Source organism: Saimiri boliviensis, chromosome 12 (assembly GCF_048565385.1).
Source record: "Saimiri boliviensis isolate mSaiBol1 chromosome 12, mSaiBol1.pri, whole genome shotgun sequence".
In the NCBI taxonomy this organism is placed as follows: Eukaryota; Metazoa; Chordata; class Mammalia; order Primates; family Cebidae; genus Saimiri; species Saimiri boliviensis.
The window spans coordinates 94744643-94769873 of record NC_133460.1 but is presented as its reverse complement, the minus strand read 5'-3'; the positions used below and the strand labels follow the sequence as shown (position 1 = coordinate 94769873).

Genomic DNA, 25231 nt, shown 5'->3' with positions numbered 1-25231 from the left:
AACAGCAACTTCTACACTAGTAGCGTTTTGATCAGGAAAAAATAAAACATACATACTTATCAACTCTATTCCTTTCCTTGTTTCAGATGATGAATACATGGAAATTTCTGTAAGTCTTCTTTCTGCTTTATGTAACCAGTATAATAAAATCTCTATTAAAATCCAACAATAAACTTAAGATTAAGATGCCTACAGTGTCATCTTACAAACGGAAGAATACTATTGTCCAAATACCGCAGTATTGGAATTTCTACCTCAGCTCTCCTTACTTCCATGAAGCAGGCATTTTAAATAAGTGTCTAAGGAGAAATAATTTCTACTGTTTCATTTTAACATACTGGTTCTCTTTCACAGGCCCCAGCCTAAACCCCAAATATTGGTGGATCTTGAGATCTTTCTTTGTTGCTACTTATATTCCCATAAAAATACCTTCCTTTGTTCTAGGTGGTCCAATGTACACATATTCTCTTTTGGGTACTATCAGAACAATATGGCAGGCTTGCAGTTTTACATATTTTCTGACATGCTATGCTAAAATACAGCAATTAGCACTGTGGTCCCACACATAATATTAGAATCCTAACAGAAACACTAACAAGAGAGAGAAACATCACTTAGCCCAAATCCCAAACTGAGCAAAGTGTAAGTCAACAGATGACTAAGAGTTTCTTATTAATGATCTGTAACATAATTGATAAAAGCCTAGGAATATGCATTTATGCCTCTATAATCCTTGAGTTCCTAAAAATGTCACATCTGCAATGATGGGGAGATATACTAAATTACTAATATAGTAACCAATCTCTAAAACCGTCAATAAATCAGAGTCACAGAAGTTCAGGGGAATGAGGGACCTTGATTAGAATCTAATACATCTCATTTTACAGATGAAAATAGTATGGATGGGAAAGGTAATGAAGTTATATACCTAATTTCTACAAAACAGGAAAGGCTTAAATACTTGCAGCATGCCAAAACCCAGGTCTGGTTTCCTATGTGTACTCTTCCCATGTCTCCAAGTTGAAAAAAAAAAAATAAAAGTTTTTTAATTTACATGGTTTGAAAGATTATAGGTCTTAATTGTTGATAGCTTTAAACATTGAAACTGTTAAGGACAAGCAAAAGTACATTTTTTAAAATGTTGTATATCATACTACATATTTTCCATCTTAAATACACCAAATACAACAAAATCTCTAGACGCACACACAACACGTATAGTACATTAAGCTTACAGTTAATTATTTTTATAATTTAAGAAATTAAGTTTAAAAAATATACAACAGTCTTAATGAAAAGAAGCTAAAAAAGGAAACATGCAGCTCTGCAGAGAAGTCAAAGGGAGAAAAGTGAATCCTACTTTTTCCTCAGTGATGTTTGAAACACAGTGGGATGATCCAACCTGATGAGCTCTGTTATCTATAGAGACCTCAGGTTTTCTGCATCAAGAGGCCCATTCCCTCCCAATCTGTCTCCCCAGATGACTAACCAAGCACCTGACTGAAGCTCCCCAAAGCCTTCAGGGAAATTTAGTTACCCAGGGATTGCTCTGTCTTCCCCAAAATGAATGTTTATAATATTCTCTAGGCAATATTTCTCTAGAAATAAAGGTCTCATTTAATTCCCCTTATCAGCTAAAAAGGCAGCCATCTGTTAATCTTCTGTTATTCACTGGCTCCCTAGAATAAAAACACTGAAGAGATAGCCAGGCACTACCCAATGTTTTCAAAAATGGAAGTCAACTACTTCTTAGCATATTAATTTTTTTCTCTTTTTGAGACAAGGTTTCACTATGTCATCTATGTTAGTCTTGAACTCCTAAGTTCAAGCAATCATTCCATCTCAGCCTCCCAAAGTGCTGGAATTACAGGTGCAAGCCACTAGACTCAGACTATCTGAGTACATCTAGACAAGTCTATTCTTTTTTTTTTTTTTTTTGAGATGGAGTTTCACTCTTGTTGCCCAGGCTGGAGTGCAATGGCGTGATCTTGGCTCACCGCAACCTCCGCCTCCTGGGTTCAGGCAATTCTTCTGCCTCAGCCTCCTGAGTAGCTGGGATTACAGGCACGCGCCACCATGCCCAGCTAATTTTTTTTTTTTTTTTTTTTTTTGTATTTTTAGTAGAGACGGGGTTTCACCATGTTGACCAGGATGGTCTCGATCTCTTGACCTCGTGATCCACCCGCCTCGGCCTCCCAAAGTGCTGGGATTACAGGCTTGAGCCACCGCGCCTGGCCTAGACAAGAATATTCTTTTTTTTTTTTTTTTTTTTTTTTTGAGACGGAGTTTCGCTCTTGTTACCCAGGCTGGAGTGCAATGGCGCGATCTCGGCTCACCGCAACCTCCGCCTCCTGGGTTCAGGCAATTCTCCTGCCTCAGCCTCCTGAGTAGCTGGGATTACAGGCACGTGCCACCATGCCCAGCTAATTTTTTGTATTTTTAGTAGAGACGGGGTTTCACCATGTTGACCAGGATGGTCTCGATCTCTTGACCTCGTGATCCACACGCCTCGGCCTCCCAAAGTGCTGGGATTACAGGCTTGAGCCACCGCGCCTGGCCGACAAGAATATTCTAAAGGATCTACTCTGCTTGAAAGATAAGCAGATTTTTTTTTTTCGTTTTTGCTTTAAGAGCCCACCAATCAATCTAATCTTATCATTTAAAGAAACAAAACTTTTACAGCATGGTCTTCCCTTTCCTCCTTGAACAACAAATCACCACACCTGCTCACTACCAATTCTACCTGAGTATTTTTATTCCCTTAACAAAGCCCTTGATTGTGCTTTACACACTGCCAGACCTATTTCTGATTTTTTTAAAAAAATCTTCTTGGACTGTCCTAAACTTGGCCAGAATATTGAAAGCCAGACCACAGTTACTTTTAGCAGGTGGTTGCCCGCATGGACACAAGCTGTCAAGTCTCTCAACTGACTGTCCTCTCAGTCACAGACCATTTTAATAACCCCGGCAAGAACCTCTTAGGTTGTCTTTCCAGCTTCTATTCCTTCCCTTTCATGCAAAACCAGGTTATGATTCCCAGACTTTATTATTTGAAAGGAGCCAAATCCCTAGGGTAAGTGGTAAAGGAACCCAACAAGTGCTGCTCCTCCAGACTTGGGATTACAAGAGAAATGTGCCCCTTCCCTCCAATTCCCTCTTATAAGCGTTCCCAGCTTGCTACCTGTTGGCAGTGCTGGTGTTGCTGCTCCCGCTGCTGTGTTTCTGTGCCCGGCTCAACCTCCGTGGAGGCTTTGAATGCTGCAGTCGGGGGCTCGGCATGGAGGCAAATGAAGACGCGTAGCCATGTTCACACTCTGAAGAGAGCAACAAAAAACGTATGTTAATAAGAATTCAGTACCCAAAGCCATTGAACTACAAATTCGAGGTCTTTGCAGAAACAGGTTTTCGAAAGCAGGAAAAGAGGTAAAACGTTTCCACTCTTTTTGATTAGAAGATTGATGTCCCTCACCTGGACATCAATACTGTGGCACCCCACCAGCTGGAAGGTGTTTTGATACCTCCTCTAATCCAAATAATTTCTTACTCCTTCCCCAAATCCTTCTCTCCCAAGGTGTTTTGTTGTTGTTGTTGTTGTTGTTGTTGCTGTTGTTGTTTGGAATTTCAGATGCTTTAGGAGAAGACGTTTTTGACCAGTTACCATTCATTGATTTCACTTGCCTCAAAATTCCCCTCTACCTTCAACTCTCTAAAGAGTGTCTCTTTTTAAGCACAATATTTTTGCATACTTTAAACAGTCTTAAAAGGACATTTTCTCTCTTAACACCACAATCCCCAAGATCCCGCTCTTCCTGCCCCATCTCTACAGCCCCTTGGGCTGCCACCCCTAAAGGGACGCCATCTCATCACCCCGAAGATCCTCAAAGGCCTCTTCCCAACGCTTCGCTTCGAGTCCTCTGCCCACTCTCCACCCGCTTTCCCCCTCTCGGTGTTCTCCTGGCCTCCTCTCCTCCCCACAGCTCCCCCCACCCCCAGCACTCGCGTTCCTCTCACCTCCCAGCACCCTCTCCAGCGCCGGGGTCCTCTCGGCTTCACTGCCACCTTCTCACCAGCCCGGGACAGCCCCGTCTCCAACTCCCCTCCACCCGCTCCTTCCCGCTCCCCGCACACCCACAGCCCCACCCTCCGTGCGCACCCAGGCACCTTCCCAGCACCTGCGCGACCTCTCACACACGCCTCCACTCACGATCTTAGCACACACACCTCGCCACGCGTACCTCCTCCCGCGCGCGCGCAAGCCCCCCCCAGGCGCCCACCCCTCCCGCACACCCCCCTCCCACGCGCGCCCACCTCACACGCGCACGACCCTCCCTACACACGCCCCTCCTCGCACACGCGCGGACCCCGCTCCTCACACGCCCCGCCTCGCACACGCGTGCTCCCCTCCCCTCACTTGCCCCCCCCACACCCGCACGCCCCCTCCCCTCAAATGCGCGCACCCCTCCCGACACGCGAGGACGCCCCCTCCACACGCGTGCTCCCCTCCCCTCACATGCCCCACGCCTCACACCCGCGGGCCCTTCCCCGCACAAACCTCTCCCCGCTCAAGCCCCTCCCCTCACACGCGCACTCCTCTCCCCTCACACACACGCGTGCCTCCCTCACACGCGCGCACCCCTCCCTCAGACGCCCCGCCCTTTACACTCGCACGCCTCTCCCATCACACGAGCGCTCCCCTCCCACGCCCCTCCCATCACACGCGCGTACGCCCCTCCCCTCACACGCTCCTCCCCTCACACACACGCGCGCACCCCTCCCCTCATGCGCGCACCTCACACGCGTGCCCTCCCTCACTGGCTGCACCGCACTCCCCACAAAGATTAGTAGCTCGCGGGCTCACGCAGCGGCGCCCAGCCATTACCCCGCTCCCGGCGCTCCAAAAACTCGGCAGCCTCCAACAGACGCTGCACGTTGATCATCCGCACCCGCTCCATGGGCACCGCGGGTGGTGACCTGCGCCTCTCCGCACTCCCTTCGCAGGCCAACAGGAGGCGCCGCTGGCGGCTACGGCCCGGCGCCGTCCCGGAGCACGTGCGGCGGGCGGGCGGGCCAGCCCGGCCGCGGTTCGGCGCGCTCTCCGCCGCCCCCGCCGCCCCAGCCGCGCCAGCCGCGCCCGCCGTGCCGCTGGCAGCCCGCGCGTGGTTTGTTTACCTCTCCGCGCGAGCACGGAAGAGGGGCGGGTGCAGCGCCAAGGTCCGCCCCCTCCCGCCCCTACCTCTGCCCCCTGGGAAATGTAGTCCGGCCCCCGCCCGCGGCTGCCGGGAATCGTAGTGCGCACGCCGCTTCAGGGCGCCTGCGTTCCTCACGATTCGCAAAGGCCGTCGGAAGGTGTAATTTCGCTCGGTTTCCTTTCCTGTCGCTACGGAAGACTAAGAAGTTGCGGGGCTTTGCTTCTAGGAGGGAAAGATTTAATTTTTTCTCTCCAGACTTGTTGTAGGAATGGGAAGGACTTGAGCGAGCGGATTTTTTTTACGCCTCCGGACACGTTGTAGGAATGGGAAGGGTTTGAGCGAGCTGGGAGTCTACTCCCGGGAATCTACTCCCGGGAAAACTTGCTTCTCAGCGACTCCCTGCGGTGCCCAGGGACTGAGGCATTCCTTATTCGAAGTGTCACGTTCCAGTCCTCCATCTCCTACTTTCTCATGTTACTTATGTGCCTCAGTTTCCTCATCTGCAAAATGAGAAGAGTAACACACCTGCACCAACAGCACACACAGAAACTGGAAAAGCCAAAACTGCTGTTCAAAAATGAGGGATGACTTCATCAGAGAGTTTCCATGAGGCCGTTCTTCCACTTCAGCTTCCACACAGACAAGTCGTTACTTTTTTTCTTTAATCCTATTTAAAACTTTCTCCTCCCTCAGTCCCTCACAACTGCTTTTAGACGCCAGAAAATTCTCCCTGGTGCTGCAAGGGAAGGATACATTTCACTGGTTAAGAGTTGGTGCCAGAGTTACACGGAGTTTGGTTCAAATCCTGACTCTGCTACTTTTACCGACTGTGTGAACTCTTCCAGCCTCATTTTCCTCATGTATACTGTGGATATGATCATATCCACGGCCTTCAGGGTGTGCCATGTGCCAGGCACTGTACTAGACTTAGTGTGCATGGCAATGAGAAGAACAGGTGACGCATGCTCTAGAGGTTCGTGTATTCAGTAGTGATTTTTGCGAAGACTAAATGCAGTAATTCCAGCACTTAGTACATACTAGGCACTCAGTAAATAGAAGTGATGATGGTGTTTTCTCTTATACTCTCCTCTGTAGCTAAAAAGAGTAAAGTTAGCTAAAGGGAGCAAGAGACCACTGTAACAGACTACCACTGGCCAGGCGCGGTAGCTCATGCCTGTAATCCCAACACTTTGGGAGGCCGAGGCAAGTGGAACACCTGAGGTCAGGAGTTCAAGACCAGCTTGGCCAACATGGTAAAACCCCGTCTCTAATAAAAATACAAAAATTAGGTGGGCATGGTAGTGCATGCCTGTAATCCCAGCTACTCGGGAAGCTGAGGCAGGAGAATCACTTGAACCCAGGAGGCAGACGTTGCAGTGAGCTGAGATCGTGCACTGCACTCCAGCCTGGGTGATAGAGACTCAGTATAAAAGAGAAAAACAAAACAAAACTGCCACTGACTGCTCTCATGGCCACTCCCTTTCCAAGTTCTCCATTTAAAAATTCTCAAAGTCTGGAGCAGGGTTCCTCGACTTTAGCAGCATTGCCACTTTGGTCTGGGTAATTCCTCCTTGGGGCAGGGGCTCTGTTTCATGCTTTGCAGGATGTTTAGGAGCATCCCTGGCCTCTACCCACTAGATGCCAGTAGTACACCACCACCCCTCAGATGAGACAAACAAAAATACCTCTAGACATTGCCAAATGTCTCCTGGGGCACAAAATCCCTCCCCTTCCCCCAAGTTGGGAACACAGGATCTAGGGAGAGGAAGGACAAGAGGATCATACTTGCTGAATCTCTAGGAGCAAGCTGGGAACCATGCAAACATACCCCTAACTTTTTCCCACCCCAATTATTTTAACCTGCTGGTTGACATCCAAAATAATAGGAAGCTCCTGGCGAGGGGGGAGTTTCCCCCTCCCTGTGGTCATTCCACTGGCTCCTGCAGAAAATACCATCTTGGGATAGAAATCTTACCCTCTTAAAAATGCTATCAGCTTCTTGCTGCATTTTAACATACCTTTCCCTCATACCTTTTTTTTCTTTTCTCTTTTTTTTTTTTTTTTTTTTTTTGGAAAGTGAACAAAATCTTCAATGAGGTCACAAGCTGCAAAATTCTGCCAGTCTTTTTAAATATTACACTTGGCACCACATTTAAGAACCAAGTAGCTGTTCCATCAAATGCAAGAAAACCCAAAATGAGAGATGTTCCCAAGCCACAGAACAACTTTTTTTTTGTAAAGGCTTTGAAAAACCCACTGTGCTTTTTTAGCTGTTGACTAGGTCGTTTTGGAGCTGGGCTTTCCTATTGGGTGTTGGTAACAACCACCCTCCACCTTCAACAAGGGTCATATTGGTTAGGGGTGGGATTACTTGGATAGGTTCTTTAAGCTTTAGATCCCAAATTGCCAAGGGCTACCCCAGGAGCTTAAATGAGGCAGTTTTAGGACAAATACAACTCTTTTCTTTTTTCTTTTTTTTTTTTTTTTGAGATGGAGTTTCACTCTGTCACCTAGGCTAGAGTGCAGTGATGCAATCTCGGCTCACTGCAGCCTCAGTCTCCCAGGTTCAAGTGATTATTCTGCCTCAGCCTCCCAAGTAGCTGAGATTACAGGCACCTGCCACTATGCCCAGCTAATTTTTTGCATTTTTCGTAGAAACGGGGTTTCACCACATTGGCCAGCCTGGTCTAGAACTCTTGACTTTGTGATTTGCCCACCTTGGCCTCCCAAAGTGCTGGGATTACAGGTGTAAGCCACTGCACTCGGCCAGAACAAATACAACTCCACTTTTCTCAATAGGAGGGAAACTTGTGTGACAAGCAATCAAGAAAAGTAGCACAAACTGAAAATATACATGAATTCAAGATGGTTTTAATTCCAGAAGTCATAGAGCCATGCCTGGTAAGAAAGAGATGGCTAGATGCAAGAGGCCTGGGGCATACACCTGGACTTCCACAGTGAATTAACCTAGAGCCCTTCTTCTAGAGCCATGGTCAAGAGGGAGATGAGAACATGGAAAGTAGAGTGAGACTCACCAAAAGGCCACCTGCATTGAAGAAAAGGAGAGACGATGATCATGGTGGGCAGTCTTAAGGGCTGATTCATGTACAGGAAGTTCTAGCCTTTTCTAAAAGCAATTGAGGTGTCAATTCCTTCTCCCTGTTCTGGCTGCCTCCTGGAGTCCTTCCTGGAACATCAGCTATAAGGGCCTCCCCAGCACAAAGCTTGAGGCTCTATCCACGGGAAAGTAATGCTACCCACAAAGCATCCCTCAGCAACAGTCTCAGCCGGGAGGAACCCAGAGGCAGCCATGGCCTTTCTTTTGCCCGGATGAATCTAGTTTGCACTACAAATGTAGATGGGGAAACAGGAAAAGCAAGGCTTCCAAAGTCTGCTGACATAACCTGGAATCCTACCCATCGTCTCTGTTCTGTACTCTCCCTAAAGTATATCTCTGTCTCTCAAGGGAGTCATTTGAAAATGGAAAAAGGCCCCCAGAATCCCCCAGGCCTAAGCATCACAGCCATGGATGGGGACAATCTGCCTTCTGAAGGAAGAAGGCAAAGCCTTTAATTCTTAAGGATCTTTTCTCAGCACAGTTTACTTAGTGACAATTTCCAAGCGATGTATTGCAGATTCATTAACAATGGAGGGTGATGTGTTACATGTTTTCTTCACAGAGGAGAAATGGGAAGACAGGAAGGGGCCATGAGGTTAGGGTACAAGTCCAAACGCACTGTGTTGATGACACCTTGCGCTTAGGAGAACTTCCCTGAAACTGCAAAATGTTTACCGAGTAGGGCATTCTTTTCTGCAATGATCTTTAAGGATGGGTGTTTTCAAATAATCAATGTTGGAGACGGGGGAGATGAACTCCAAGCTCTTAAATGAGAACCACAACAGTTATACATTTTTCCATCCCCCACCCCAAAATGATTACTGCAGCCTCCCCCCCTCCTCTCCCCGCAGAGCCCAGAAACGTGAAGAACAGCAGAAAACCTTTCCCTCTGCCCGGTGAGTCAGCCTTGCCTAAGTTCATGCGTAAGCTCTCCTCAAGTCACTGGCAGCTCAGAGCTGCGGGTCTGTGTGCAGCCGAGATAAATTTGGGTCTAGAAGGGATGACGTAATGCTAAACCCGAGAGGTAGCTGCTGCCTCCCAGGGCTCCAGTCGCCAGGGCTGCCGGCTGACATCCTAACCACACAGAAACGCACCAAGGGACTCGGGTGCTGCCCGAGCAGGGGAGAAAGGGAAAGGACATGGGGTGGGGGGAACGCCAGTGGGAGGCAGTGTTTATCTGAGAGGTCTGAATCTGGAAGTTTGTTGTTTTTTAACTCCAGTTTTACTGGTGAGATCAGACCACTGGCAAAGGCTCAAACAGCCGCACTTGACTTCCATCCTGACCCATCTCTTCCCTCTTAGAAAAGGGCTTCTTACATGTTATTAAATGGCCCTTATTACAGCAGCCTATTTCAGTGATTATAATGGATGTATTAATCTCTCAAATGTCCTTTTCCTTCTTTTTTGCACAAACTTGGATCCAAGAAGAAATCTGCATTGCAGGACTAGATTACTATGCACATCTAAGTGGCTTGCTTACTCCGGAGCACCCAACTTGGGGTGACACCAGGGTGCTACTGATAAGGTATTTGGGAGGATTTTGCTAGGGCCATGCCAAGGCAATACGTCCCCAAATAACATTTCATGGTTTATGTCATAGAAGTTTGTATCATTAAACTTATTTCTCAATACAGTCTCCATTTTTTGTTGAGAAAATTGAGGCTCAGAGAGGTATGATAACCTGCCCAAGACCAACAGCTGTCTATCAAACTGATGGAACAAGGGTTAGAACTCAGGCCTTTATACGACCTGTGAGGCCCAATCGTTTAAATATCAAGATCAAGTTACATTCCCAAAGGATCCGAATGCTGTTTCTTTCTGTTCTTGGTTCATTCTTCCCCAAGGAAAGGTTGCTGTCAGAGTCAATTCCTTCACTCCTGGTGATGACTACAATCCTTGGACCCAACCTCACCCTTCCACTATAATTAAAAGACCACCCCAGGAAAAAACATCTTTGTTGTACTGAAGTAGTTTTCTTCATTAGAAATACCTCCCAAATACTTTTCAACATTTGTTAGTGTAATCACATTTTATTCTTTAATTTGTGCCTATAATCATTTATGCTGGTAGATTTTGTGACTTTCAGCAATATCTGGCAAATAACCTGGTCAGCCATGGTGTGTTATTCTTTTGAAGCACTGTTCAATTCCAAGAGTTAATATTTTTGTTTGGGATTTCTGCATCTATATTCGAAAGCAAAAGTAAAGAGTATTTTTTATTGTTCACTAGATGTTGGTATTGCAATAGTCTGTTCTTTCAAAGTTAGATATAACTTGCTTTTAAAGCCTTAAAAAAAAAAAAAAAAGTCTGCCAGAGGCCTTCTCCTGCTGCTAAGAGGATGCCCCACATTCTTGCCAAAGCCCTGGGTAACCCTCCCTCCCCTGCCAGGAGCTGCCCTCGAGTTGCCCTGCCCCCACCCGTTGGCATCACCACCCTTTTCCAGGCAGCAGAAGCTTGTGGAGGTCACGCTTAGGCCCAGCCAGGCCCTGAACACTAAACCATACAACAGGCTCCTGCCGCTTTGTGTCTGAGTTCTCTCAGTCTCAGACACAGCACTTATAATAAAAATACCATGCTGTTGCCTGTCCAAGGCATAGCTGATCTCACCAGCTCTTCCAGCAATAGTGTTCTGATTCTAGGAAGCTGGGATTCTCCCTAGTTCCTAGAACAATACACATTCATTTGTCTACTAGCCACCATGTAACTAGGGCTGACATGCTGCTCCGCTGGTCAGTTCATTTAATCCTTAGCACTCCTCTGAGATTCCTATTTTACAAATAAGGCCCAGAACGGTTAGGTGATTTGCCCAAGGTAACACAGGTTATGAACAGATCTGAACCTGAATTTTCTGAGTCTTGGATCCTACAGCATACATCATGTTATGTTCAATCATGTAAGGTCAAACAAAATTGGTTAAAGCAATGGTCTCAACCAAGGGCAATCCCATCACACTAGGAGGCTTTAGAAACATTGTAGGAGCCGGGAGCCTTGGCTCACGCCTGTAATCCTAGCACTTTGGGAGGCCGAGGTGGGCGGATCACAAGGTCAAGAGATCGAGACCATCCTGGTCAATATGGTGAAACCCCGTCTCTACTAAAAATACAAAAAGTAGCTGGGCATGGTGGCACGTGCCTGTAATCCCAGCTACTCAGGAGGCTGAGACAGGAGAATTGCCTGAACCCAGGAGGCAGAGGTGGCAGTGAGCCGAGATCGCGCCATTGCACTCCAGCCTGGGTAACAAGAGCGAAACTCCATCTCCAAAAAAAAAAGAAACATTGTAGGAGTGTCTTTTTTATTGTCACAATGACTGGGAGGGTGGGTCCCAGTGGCATTTAATGGGTGGGAACCTAGGATGTTAATGCCACATTCCAGACTAATCTGTGCAAAAACTGAATTCCTGGGTTGAGAAACACTAGGCCAGAAAGTTAAAGACAGAAAACTCATCATTTATTCAATGAATATTCTTTAAGCATTTGTTATGTACGAGGCCCTAAGGTAATGCCAAAGATAAAATAATGAATAAAATTACTTATGGTTCTGCCCTCTATGTGCCTATATTCTAGCCCTCCAGACCAATGATAAACAAGTAGAATAAGTGTAAATTGTGATGAGTGGGATAAGGCATAAATGATAAAGGTGGGGTAACGTTTAGGTGGGTGGGTGGGGAGTTCAGGGATGATCACCAAAGCTGTTTAGGACATTTTCTTAAACTTTAAGGAGCAGGAAAATCACCTGAGAATTGTGGCAAATGCAGCTTCTGCTGCAGCAGGCCTGGAGTCTCATTTCTGACAAGCTCCCAGGGGGTACCAAGGCTGTCCACCCTCCAATCACACTCACTCTGAACTGCAGTGGTGAAGGCTATGGCAAGAAGTTTGGATTTTAAGTGAGGCAGGACGTATTGAAGGGATTTTAAAAAGTGAGTAACATTAACCCACTTATATTTTGCCGTTTTTTTTTTTTTTTCTTTTTTAGACAGAGTCTCACTCTGTCACCCAGACTGGAGTAGAGTGGCACAATCTTGGCTCACTGCAACCTCCGCTTTTTGGGTTCAAGTGATTCTCCTGCCTCAGCCTCCCAAGTAGCTGGGATTAGAGGTGCCTGCCACCATGCCCAGCTAATTTTTGTATTTTTAGTAGAGACGGGCTTCACCATGTTGGCCAGGCTGGTCTCAAACTCCTGACCACAGGTGATTCACCCACCTTGGCCTCCCAAAGTGCTGGGATTACAGGCGTGAGCCACTGTGCCCAGCTGAACCCAGTTATATTTAAGATCCCTCTTGTTTCCTAGCTCTAGATCAGTGAGAGGAAGAGGTTGGCTTACATCATCATCTGACCGGAACCAGCTAGCCCACACTGTCACGGTGACAGCAAGGACCTCATGCTCACGCTTGCCTCTCTCCTCTGGCTTCCCTCGCAGAAGCCCTTGGCTCCACGTACCGGCCAGCTCAGTTACGCTACACGCTCAGGCGTCTCCAGGTAGCCTAATATGGCCTGATAGGGTGTGGATTCACACCCTGACATCTTAGTGTGCAGAACCACAGGAGACCTACTGGTTGGGTGAGTTCTCCAGGGGGTACTGGGCAAGGTAGTACTGCACGTGCAAGCGGTGACACCCTAGACCATCTCCATCTAGAGAAAGGGGCCAGTTGGCTCCACTGTCAATGCCCAAAGGGCCGTGCAGGTTCCGACCGCCCTCTCTCTACCCTAGTATGAGTGGGAAGAAAAGGAAGTTGCTCTAGGGAGGCATCCCCAAGGGGACCCTCAGCCTGAACTTAAAACATTCCAGATTCCAACTCTTGCCTCTTGGAAATGTCTTACTTCCTGGGGCTTTTCCCAGAGCCCAGAGGTCTCTCTAGGAAGAAAGAAAAACCTGGAGTTTTAGTCTCTACTCTGCTATTTGTTAGCATGTGGCCTTGGGAAACTTAGCCTTGCTAAAACTAAGGCTTTCTTCATCTATAACGTGAGGGTTATTATAGCACCTGCCTATTGGATGTTTGTGAGAATTTAATATAAAGGACTTAGCATTGTGCTGGCCCATAGTAAATGCTCAATAATAGGAGGCCATGTCACTATTCCTTTGGAAAACAGAGAAGACACTGTACTTGTCAGCAGCTCTCTTGGGGACAGGTTATCACACTCCCAAAAGACAGACAAGAATTGTTGATTGATTACTATTTGTCTATCATTTGAAGTAGAATATAGACCTGGAACTGGAGATCATACCTGCTTCACGGCTCCCTGGCAGGTTTTGGAAATATATTTGTTGAACTCAGCTCAGTTTTACAGCTGGCAGAAAAAAAAAATGAAAGTTGTATGCAAGGCACACACAGTCTTGGGAGCCAAGAAATATGGCAGGACAGTCAGGCTGTGGTGGAGGTAAGAGGGAGATAACACAGGGGCACCATAAGGTAGTTCTGGGCCCCTGCAGAAATAAAAACAAAGTCCGTGCCAGCTCTCACTTGCCCAGAGCAGCCCTGGGCATGCCCTTCACTTTAATACAATAGCCTACCTACTCCCAAATTATCTTTATTCAAACATTCTTACTAATGGCAATAAAGACACAGAAAAAGAAATTTCAAATAGTAGGTAATCCAAATCCCCTTTTATTGGCTTTCGTTTGAATTTCCCAATCTCCCTCTCCCTCAAGACAGTGTGTTTATCTTTCGAATTTTGCTGTGTTTAAATTTCCTTACAGACACTGGAGTTGGATAGAGGTCTGTGGCCAAGAGCCTGTTGTACAGGCAAGTAGACTTGGGAGGAACACTGGTGTGGACAATCCTCCAAGTGCAGAAGGCCCCTATCTGTAAAGAACTCAGAGTGGAATGTATTTATTTACAAGGTTGCTTACAATTTCCTAAACTCAGGCAGTAAAAGATTTAAAAAAAAAAAAAAGATCCTTAGAAATTACAAGGACAAACAGAAAAACACAAAGGGTTTTAAGCTGGGCAGGCTGGTTCACACCAGCAATCCCAGCACTTTTGGAGGCCAATGTGGCAGGATCCCTTGAGTGCAGGAGTTTGAGACCAGCCTAAGTAACATAGCAAAACCTTGCATCTACAGAAAATACAAAAAATCAGTGGGGCAAGGTGGCACACACCTGTAGTCCCAGCTACTCAAGAGGCTGAGGCAGGAGGATCACTTGACATCAGGAAGTAGAGGTTGCAGTGAGCTAAGATTGTGCCACTGTACTGCAGCCTGGGTGACAGCAAAAAAAAAAAAAAAAAAAAAAAAAAAAAAAAAAAAAAAGGATTTTAAACATAGATATGGAAGGCAAGGAGGGAAGGAACGACTTCTTTTGGAAGCTCAGGCTAAATTTTTATTCTGTCTATAATGATAGCTCGAACCAAAGACAAAAAGCTCAAGTCAAATGCCATCCTGCACTGTTGGGGTTCACTTTAAGACAAGTAAATTTCTAAAACCTGGCAGTGGAATAATATACTCCATGAGGACAGGAACTCTCCCTCTAAAACCTGGCTCTGGAACAACACACTCCATGAGGGCAGGGACTCTACTTCCAAGACCTAGCACAATGCCTCCCATAAAGCAAGTATATACTCTCTAAGTACTGGTTTAATTAATAAACAAATGAATAAACACAAATTTAGGGAGAATGACAGGCTCACAACATAATTCCACATCTTACTAAAGTAGTTGCCACAAGGGCCTTTTCAAGAGAGTTTCTCTAATTTTTTTGAAAAAGGATTCTGTTTACATGTACTTCCCGGAGTATATTGCTCAAGCCAAGGGTCACCTGAACTTTCAAGACGTTTCATAAGCAAGGGGCCCAGCACCCATTCTGCCAAGATGAGGAAGCAAAGAATGAGCCTCCTGCTCAACATGATGGTGGCAAATGCCCATTATTTTTTACCACACAGATCAAGTCAGCTGTTGACAGCTTTTACACCTCTAGCCAGGCCACTCAGGTACAATGACATCAGAGACAATTGCTTCCTTTAAGTTAGAAGAGCCAGGTGTCTGTCCCTGGGGAATTGAAACCTCTCCCATTCCCTTCCTTCCTCCCTCCCTCTCTTTCTTTCTCTCTCCCCATCGTGAGCCCAGAACGCCACTCTCAACCTCCAGAAGGAGCCTCCTCCTCAGTCAAGACTTAGGATAGCCATCTTGTCACTGCCACCACTTTCTAGCTCCTCCTCCTCAAATGTAAAAGATAATATTTTTCTAAGTATGGCAAATTGAAATTAGCTTCATTTTGAAAGACTATTGAGAATGCTGCAATGACCTTTGCAATAACCGGACACACCCTGGGATCAGTAAACCAGGTTTGAAAACTGCTGACTTTATGAGCACTGGACCTGTGAAACAAATGCCGGGGGTGGGGCTCTACCTGGAACCCATTCTCATATCAGGTGGGAGGGAACACAGCCCAGAAGGACCTGGTTCTGCGTCTGCTGTGTCATCTTGGGCAAGCCAGTGTCCGTCTCTGGGTCTCAGACTCCGTAACTGTACAGTGAGGATGATGGCTGCTCTGTGACCTCTGGGGCTCCTTCTGCTCCTGATGCGCTATGCTACCACCTGCCGCCTTTAAAAACAAAACCGGAAGTGAAGGAAAAAGAAAAATGGGAAGGGAAAAGAATGGTTCAGAAGGCCAGATTACCATAAAGCTCCCCCACTCCTGCCTGCTGAAAACTGCTCTCCTCATCCTGCAGGAAGACTCCCATATCTTGCTGGGTTGTTACTTTTTTATTTCTTTTTCTTTCTCTTTCCCCACCCCCAGCCTTTTTTAAAAAAACTCAAAAGCCACAAAACCACAATTCATCTCCCCAAAACAGGTCACTTGGAAGCCAGAACTGTCGGGGGTTAGGTGTGTCAGGCCTGACATACTGGTGGTATCTAAGTGAAGACCAGTCCAGGGCAAGCATGTGCTTCTCCTCCAGAAACCCAGTTTAAATCAATATTTATCCAACTGTATTTATAGAAAGTGGTGGTGGTAGGCAGGAGGGGGTGGGGTAGTGAGGCAGGGGGATCTAAAACAGAACAAGCCACAATGACTGATGCAAATCTTTGTGGCCAATTCGCTTCTGCAGGGCTGGGCTTTTTTTTTTTTTTTTTTTTTCAAAAGGCAAAAGACCCGGCTTTTGATGAACCTGCTGTTGGCCCCAGTACCATAGCAACAGCCCCAAGTCCTCTAATATGCCCAGAGGACAGACTTGGGAAAGGCAGCAGGCGGGGCGTGGTGTTTCCTAGGAGCCCTAAACTTGAGTTAAGGCCAGGAGAGTTGAACAATTCTGAAAGCCAAAAAAAAAAAAACAAAAAAGGTCTCTGGTTGGCTATTCTGTCTCCAGCCTCACTTTTACATCTCTTCTAAGCAAGGTGTGTGCAGGAAGACCTCGGACAGTAAACAAGGTGTTTCAAATACCAGCTCTAATTCAGGTTCCTGGGTAACCTTGAGAAAGTCATTTCACCTCTCTGGACTTCATCTGTTGGCTGTAAAATGAGTCCATGTGTATATGATTCAGAGCATAGGCTCGGGTTGGGCACAGTGGCTCACGCCTGTAATCCCAGCACTTTGAGAGGCTGAGATAGGCGGATCACCTGAGGTCAGGAGTTCAAGACCAGCCTGGCCAACATAGTGAAACCTCATCTCTACTAAAATATAAAAATAAAAAATATAAAAACTAGCCGGGTGTGGTGGCACACACCTGTAGTTCCAGCTACTTGGGAGGCTGAGGCAGGAGGATCACTTGAACCCAGGAGGCAGAGGTTTCAATGAGCTGAGGTTATGCTACTGCACTCCAGCCTGGGTGGCAGAGTGACATTCCATTGCAAAAACAAACAAACAAATGCAAAACAAAACAACAACAAAAAAATCATAAAGGTAGAAAATAAATCTAAATTGTGGCATCACTATGATTATTACAACTAGAATTATACAATGGCTTATTTTGGTGGCAAATACTTTGTGGAACAATAAAGCCTTATGGTAATTTATAAAAAGGGCATGGCTCTGGAATCAGAGACCCAAGTTCAAATCTCAGCTCTGCCACTTACTAGCTGTATGTCCTTTGGGCAAGTTACGAGGCATCCCTCTCCTCAGTTACCTCCTCCATTAAAGGGGGTAATAAAATTGCATTCATCATAAGGTTGTTGTGAAGATTGGGGGAGATAGTAAACGTATAGCCCCATACTTGGAATATAGTCAGTGTTCAATAAATGGGACCCATTACTGATATTATGCCATACAATTAGTTGCTGCTGCTGCCTGCTGGCACCCTCCTCATTCTTCAATTTCATCTCTAGACTTTTGCTCAGGCATCCCCAGATGATAATCCCCATTTCTGGATGTGTCAGTGGGAGAGTGTTTTGATCAGAGACAAGAGATGGATGAGCAGCTAGTTTTTTGCCTTGGTAGCTAATGGAGCCTCCTTTTTGCTCCCAAACCAGGAATGGCTCAATTCAGCTTCTCTAACTTCCAAGGCCCTGTTCCGTCTCCCTGGAGCTCTGGGATTCTGAAAGCCATAACCATATCCTCAAAAAAAAGTCTTCTTCTGGCCAGGTGTAGTGGCTCACACCTGTAATCCCAGCACTTTGAGAGGTCAAGGTGGGTGGATCACAAGGTCAGGAGGTCAAGACCAGCCTGACTAACATGGTGAAACCCTGTTTCTACTAAAAATACAAAAATTAGCCAGGCGTGGTGGCATGTGCCTGTAATCCCAGCTACTCAGGAGGCTAAGACAGCAGAATCACTTGAACCCAGGAGGTGAAGGTTGCAGTGAGCTGAGATCATACCACTGCACTCCAGCCTGGGTGACAGAGTGAGACACCATCAAAAAAAAAAAAAGGCCAGGCGTGATAGCTCACACCTGTAATCCCAGCACTTTGGGAAGCTAAGGTGGGCAGATCACAAGGTCAAGAGATCGAGACTATCCTGGCCAACATGGTGAAACCCTGTCTCTATTAAAAATACAAAAATTAGCTGGGTATGGTGGCATGCACTTGTAGTCCCAGCTACTCAGGAGGTGGAGGCAGGAGAATTGTTTGAGCCCAGGAGGCAGAGGTTAGAGTGAGCCGAGATTGTGCCACTGCACACCAGCCCGGGGACAGAGTGAGACTCTGTCTCAAAAAAAAAAAAAAAAAAAAAGAAAAAAAAAGTCTGCTTCTGGCATTTACCAGTCACACAGATCGTATTTAAAACTGGAAAAAAAAAAAAAAAAGAGTTGAATCCGGGGAACATAATTTAGGATGCAGAGGAAATAGGGCCTGATTTAAGAATGCTCTTCACATAACTCCACTAAACACAAATACCCTACTCCACCCCACCATATTTCAACCTACAGAGTTTTCAGAAGGAAGCATCTGCACATAGTAGATGTTCAATATACATTTGAAGAATGAATGTATTCATAAGATGGTTGTCATACAAAAATGTGACCAGCTTGAACATTAGTTGCCATCAAAGCCCTCAATTTCAGCACAAGTCACTCTAGTCTCCTATTTTCTTATTTGTTCTCAGGGTCACAGCTGTTCACAGAATGCAGTCTCAGCTCTTCAGGTCTGAACTATCATCTCTTGCAGGGATTGGTCTTACCACCCAAGGGAGTTGGAGATCAGTATTTCTGACTCTTCCCCAAATCTTCAGAAAGGCTGTCATGTGTCCTCTGGCCTCCAAACCTGATCCTTGTACCATAGCTAGTAAATGGCAAATCTAACCAATCAAAAAATTTACATTAAGAATCTACTACTGACTACTTCTGTCTCTCTCTTTCTGTCTCTCTCTCTCTCTGATTCTCTCTCTCTCTGTGTCTCTGACTCTCTTTTTCTCTCTCTCTGACTCTTTCTCTCTGACTCTTTCTCTCTCTCTGACTCTTTCTCACTCTCCCACTCTTTCTCTCTCTCTGACTCTCTCTCTGACTCTCTGACTCTCTCTCTCTCTCTCACTCTCTCTTCTCCTTCCTTTGTTCCATGTCAGTCTTTCTCCTCTAGGATTTTTTTTCCTCTCTCTCTCTCTCTCTTAGAAGCTCTTTTGGAGGTTTATCTTTCTAGTTCTCTATTAATCAATTTATTTAAAAAAAAAAAAAAAAGAATCTACTACTATATGCCCAGTGGTGTGCTATATGCAATGGATAGCATACATTGAATACTGTAAGTGATCTTTTCTCTTAAGTTACTAATAATCTCCTTGTAAAGATAAAGCTAACACACATGAAGCAAGTAGACAAGTGCATGGTACTGATTATCAAAGCTCGGAGAAGTTGCTATTTATTGTGCACCTATTATATTTCAGGTATGTTACATATTTAAGTGCAGTGCCTCGTTTAGTTGTTTGACAATGATATAAGGGTCATACTGTTATCCCCATTTTGCAAAAAGGAAATGGAACATCAGAGAGGCTAAGTAGGTTGTGTCCAAAGGCACATAGCTAGTATGTGCCCTCAAGTTGGGCCCTGCTCCACGTGACTGCAAAGCTTTCATCCTCTCAACTACAACGACTTAAGAAGAAATAGAGCCAAATATGCTGAAATAGCCAGGGGAAGCTTCCTGGAGGAGGTGGCAACTGACTTAAGTCTTGAAGAGAAGGTAGATACAGATCTCTCTAGGGGAGTAAGAGAATGAAGGCATTCTAGACAGGAAGAGTGACAGTCGAGCACAGAGGTTCGACTGTAAAGCCTGCTTGCTGGTGGACCTGCTGGGCACACACAGAGGTTTCAGGGAAAGGCAGAGGAGATTAAGTCAGGAGGTAGGGTGGGGCCAAATAATACCACACAACAGCAGCTTCCCCTACCAGGATGAAGAGGCTGCTTCTTGAGCTGTCCATGCCCCTAGGAAAGCACCCCACCCTGAAACCCAGATGATCCACTCCAAGGAGCCTTATGGCTTTCTACTCTCATCTGATCGTCCTTCCCTATCTTAAGTGTTGCCTCCAAAGCAACCTCCCCTAGACACTGGGAAGCCCATTTCTTTCCTCCAGACCTTACCTGCTCTCACAGCTTCTTTCACTTACCTGCCAACCAGCTCTTATGTACATAACATCCCTTTATGAATCTCCTCTTCTCTTTTAATTTTAACCTTATCCAAAATCTTCTTCTACTTATTAGTCCTTAATTCCTACCCTTCCACTGGACTCAAAATGCATATAGGTGATGATGTTAGAGGTTATTTACATGTAACTTCTGAATTTGTGGCAGTAGTGTCACAGCCTTCATGATTAATATTTCTAGAGGCCTTCATTTTTGATCTGTAGAGATTCACATCAGTTGGAATTTTGGGAAAATGTACCTGCCTTTCCTAGGGAATTCCCTGCCTAGTACATAGCAGTCAACACTGGGTGACTTAATGTGAACCCCTCCCGGAAGAAAACTCAACCTCTCTACTGGAAATAATTCAGCAATGTGGCCACAACTTGGTGAACACTACCAGTACGGAAACCTCAACAAGGCAACGAAAAGCAGTTCTGGCTACAACGGAAAATAAAGCAAGCTCCTGCCAAATAAGTACTTTGCAAGCAGCAGTAAAAATGGAACATGTTAGCTCAGGGTTCACCATGCATCTCAGAAAGGTCTCACAGAACCTGAAATGGAGAATCGGGGCCCGACACTCATCTCCAGGGAGAAGAGCGTCCCTTCAAGAAGAGACTGGACCAGCTGGCCGCACTACAGCTCCCAGAGATTTCCTGGCTTGCATCCTGGCTCCACCCCGCAGCCTCCAGCCTCAGCAACGCGTGACGTCAGAAGAGGTTGGAGCTGCCGATTGGCTGAACGGCGCAGCTAGGTCAAGTCCAGTCGGAGGAAAGAAGTTTGTCTCCATGTGGAAACCATGTGTCTCTAGCTGGGAGGGGGAGGAGGAAAAGGCGGAGAAACCGAGATCAAGTGATTATAGGGGAACTCGCTGAAATGAAGGCGGAGAGATTGTGCACCTGAGCCGGCCAGCAATGCCCTTTGCAGTAGTGACCTAAAAAAAAAAAAAAAAAAAAAAGACGTACACAACAAACTACCTCCCCCTGCCCCCAACAATAATAACTAAAAAGCTAGGGTCCTTGCTTCCTTCCAGAAACCAGGGACCTGGTAGATGCTGGAATCCTATCGGAACGCCCAGATCCCTCTCCCTCCCCCAACGACTGAATGATGTAAGCGTTTCGGAAAGCAGAGCTCTGGAGCAAAACAAGCCCCGCGCGCGCGGAGCGACCCGCAGTGCCCGAGCCGGGCGCACGCACGACCCGCCCCCCGACTCGCGTTATTGCTGTGCACACGCGGATTGCCGTGACGCGCGGGCATTGTGTGCAGCGAGCAGAAAACAACGGCGAGCGCCGCCGGCGCGGAGAAGCGCCCCCCATAAAACGAGACAGATGTAGGGCCCGCCGTTTTCCGTACCCAGAGACCTAGACCGGGCAGGAGGAGGAGAGGAGAGGGGGTGGGATAAAGTGGCCCCCGTGGGCCGCCTCTGTTTGCAGGGGGTATAACAGAGGGCCTGGCGGATGGTCGCACGGAGTTTACCGTTGGTCACCACAGCCTGTCCGAGCTGTTGGGGACGGGGCGAGGGCCTGGAGCAGGGTCTCTGCAGCCAAACTGGGCACGGCGCAGCGCCCCAAGCTCTCGGGGAAATCTGGGGGCCGTTGGCATCACGTCATTTAGAGCCAAACAGCAGCGGCGAAAAGAGGCGAGAGAGCTAAAAATACTCCCGCCGGGAGCCGGCCGGAGGAGGGGGGCTGCGGGGCCGAGGGACTTATTACGCACACGAAGTTGACTTGGACTGGGGCGCTAAGGTTCCGAGCCCCTCTTGGGGGCTGGCAGATTTGCAGGGCGGACGCCTTGGGAGACGGGCTAGAAGGAAGACCCTCGGCTTCACCAGCCTCTGGAGCCCGGTTACGCCGCCACGGGCCCGCCCCGCGCGGGACAGCCCGAGCCCGGCGCGCCCGGCTCTCTGCTTACGTGACTGGTGGCCACGCCGGAGCCCCGGCACGGGGTAAACAACGAGGTGGCGGCGGCCAGGGCGGCGGGGTGGGGGGTGGGGCCGGGGGAGGTCTCCGATTGTCTGCGGGTGCGAAGTGGGGGCGGGACGCTGAGGAAGCTCCGACCGCCTCCTCAACACACCTCGCTGGGGGGTGGGGGGGCAGCCAGGGTCGCCACACACTGCCAAGGTGCCCTCTTGGGGTGTACCCCTAGTCCGAGCCGACGCGAAGGAACAGACTCCAGAGCACTGGGAGCCGGGGAGGGGGATAGCTAAAGAAATCGCGCCCCTCCCCCCTGCAACAAAAGCAAACACACCAAACAAAACCACGTCTTCACCCAGCTCCCCACGAGCTCTGGCTTTTCAGAAACTACCCTCCAGACAAATGCACACATAGCTCCCGCGTCCCCATCCCCACCACTACCATGAATAATAGCGAAGCGATTCGGCTACACAGCCTGCGATGCGCCTCTCTCGCAACCCAAGCACTCCGGGAAAACAGGCGAGAAGAGAAAGAAAAGAACGCACCACCGACCTCGCAGCACAAATCCTTGTTTTGGCCCTACAGCGTCTGCACAATTGCGCTGCCAACACACGGTTACTTTGACCCTGAAGACCTGGGGTGTCGGTCAGCGATGGTGTTTTTGTGTCTGAAGGTTGTTGTGTTGGGTGGGGGGAGAAGGTTGCAAGATCTGACACGTTGCAATCGGACCTTTCTTCTCTCTCTCTCTCTCTCTCTCTCACACACACACACACACATACACACACACACACTCGCACCTCACTGATCTTCCTACTTGTTCGGACACATTAAACATCCCGGTTTCCTCCTGTCTGTCGGTCTGTCTGCCTAGTCCCCCTCCTCCTTTTCATAGCTATTATTCTGAGGACCGTGCTGGATACGCTGCACACGCGTGCCCCCGTTAGGGCGCTGAGTCGACTGCCTGGGGAAAGCTAGAGGAACTGGCTGGTAGTGGCAAAAATGAAACAAATAAATACAAAAAAGAGGCCAAGCCAGGGTGCGGTTCCCAGCACACCCCCACCCACGCACTGCTCTCCACGTGAATCTGGGGGTGGGCGAGCGGGAGGGGGAGGTAGAAATCGACCAGGAAGGCGTTTGCCTGGCTTGCCCTGCGCGCTCACTCAGGAGCCGTTTCCCGGAAAATAAAGAAAAAGCACACAACAGCCCACACCTTCTTCCCTAACTATTGTTTCTGCAAGATCCCAAAGTTTCCTTCTAGCCGCGTCCCCACGGCCAAGTTTCCCGGGCTCAGGACGGCGTGTCCGGGGCGAGCTGCTGGCGTTGCCTGGCCCCGCCGGCCTCTTTTTTCGGGGCGGGGGGGTGCGGTGGCACCCCAGGACAACGGAGGTGCAGGGGGACTGTGTCCGTGGACATGATGGCCTGAGCCCAGTCCTGTTGCGAGAGGAAAGGAAAAAGGCGAAGTAGGAGAGAGAGACAGAGCCGAGCCCACGCCGTGGAGAGCTGTTTGGTTGTTATTGTGTGTCTGTGTTTTCTTTCTGGAACCTCTGAGCTCTGCCTATGGTTTCCAACTTTTGGCTTCTAATCCCCACCCCATCCAGGAACGAGCGGCAGAAAAACAACACTTGTCTGCCTGAGAAGGCTCCAGAAAAAAAAAAAGAAAGAAAGAAAAAGAAAAAGAAAGAAAAGAAAAAGGAAGAAAGGCGACCTCAAAGAGATGAGCTCTCGGCTCAGTTGTCAGCAAACAACAACACTCCCCCGCTCCTCCGCCGGCCCATCCTCCCAGCCCCAGCCCGCCGGAGACGGACAGACCGACGCACCGACAGGCCCCTCTCTCCCCCTCGCCCGTCTTTGTTACATCTTTAGCAGCTTTGTGCGTGCGTGTCCTTTCTCCAGTGTCATCGGCTTTACTGCCGAGGGCTGGATGTGTGTATGTTGGGGGCTGGCGAGGGGGGGCGCGGGCCAAGCTCGCGACAGGGATCGCCCAAGTGGGCGAGAAAGAAAGAGCCTGGCGCCGAAGAAGAGCAGGGGCCCCCAAACTTACTTTTGTTTTCTTTCTCGATCTGCTCCAGGTAGCTGGCGGCCTCGAGCAGAATCTGCACGTTCTGCAGAAAAGTGTTGATGTGCTTCTCCATCGAGTTCTCGCTGGTGTTGAAAATGTCCGAGAAGGGGCACCTGGGCTTGGCCCCCGCGGGCTCCTCCGGCAGAGCCGGGGTCTGGGGCGCGGCCGCGGCGGGGGGCACAGCCGGGGGCGCCGCGGGGGCCAGCCCCGCGCCCTCGCAGCGCGCCTCCTTGCGCGGCCGCCCGCGTTTGCCCATGGAGGAACGGGGGTCCGCCGAGCTCCTCCTCTAACGGGGCTGCGCTGCCCGGCCGAGCTCCGGGCCCCCAGGGAGACCCGGCCGGCTGGAGCGGAGAAGGCGCCGGGGCGAGGAGCCGGCCTGACTTCCCGAGCCTCGCTGCCTGCAGTTGTGTGTGTGAGTGTATGGGAGTGTGTGTCGGTCTCGCTGTGGGTCTGTGTGTATGGGAGATTGAATGAACCTACAGGACAGACGGAGGCGCTCTGGCGCCTGGGTCCTAGTGCGAGCCTGTCGCCATCGGACCGGTCAAAATAAAAGGTGGAGACTAGCGAGGCAGGGACCGCCCCTGCCGTCCCCGCAGCCTTCCCTGCCTTTCCCCAAGTCTTTCCACAGAGTAGAACATTGTGTTTTAACTGGAATGGAAAAAAAAATACTTGATGTCTCCGGATGCACCTCCATAAAAACAAACTACTTTTTTCACAGAAAAAAGCTCCAAAAGTGTCCAGCACAATGCCGGGCACATAGTTAGGTCCCCGTACATGGTGGCTGCTACGACTTAAATAAAGAAATAAGAGCCCTCAATCCAAATGGGAAGAAGGGAACCATGTACGTAACCAGAAGATCCCCCCACCCCCCACACAAACACTCCTACACACAGACACACATGCATACGTAATCACGCACACACTTGCAGGCACCTGTGTGTGCCTTCACACAGCTAAATGAAATCCCAGGCCGCCCAAATCCGA

The 25231-nt window shown here is 48.3% G+C and overlaps 1 protein-coding gene across 6 annotated transcripts in view; it reads right to left on the bottom strand.

Annotated features, from left to right (window-relative positions):
• MXI1 (MAX interactor 1, dimerization protein) overlaps positions 1-24719 on the bottom strand; it is a 76976-nt gene extending 52257 nt beyond the window's left edge. Inside the window, exons 1-3 of one of the 6 annotated variants that reach the window (XM_074382863.1) lie at positions 4012-4220; positions 3470-3628; positions 3182-3314 (exon numbers count right to left, since the gene is read on the bottom strand). In XM_074382863.1, coding sequence (XP_074238964.1) covers positions 3182-3279 — 98 coding nt within the window. In that variant the 5' untranslated portion in view covers positions 3280-3314; positions 3470-3628; positions 4012-4220. Of the gene's footprint in view, positions 1-3181; positions 3315-3469; positions 3815-4011; positions 4221-4879; positions 5181-22740; positions 23143-24229 lie in introns of those variants that run through there. The other 5 variants (XM_010333003.3, XM_074382865.1, XM_039465106.2 and 2 more) reach the window with 5 other exon arrangements.
• Positions 24720-25231: the final 512 nt, after the last annotated feature.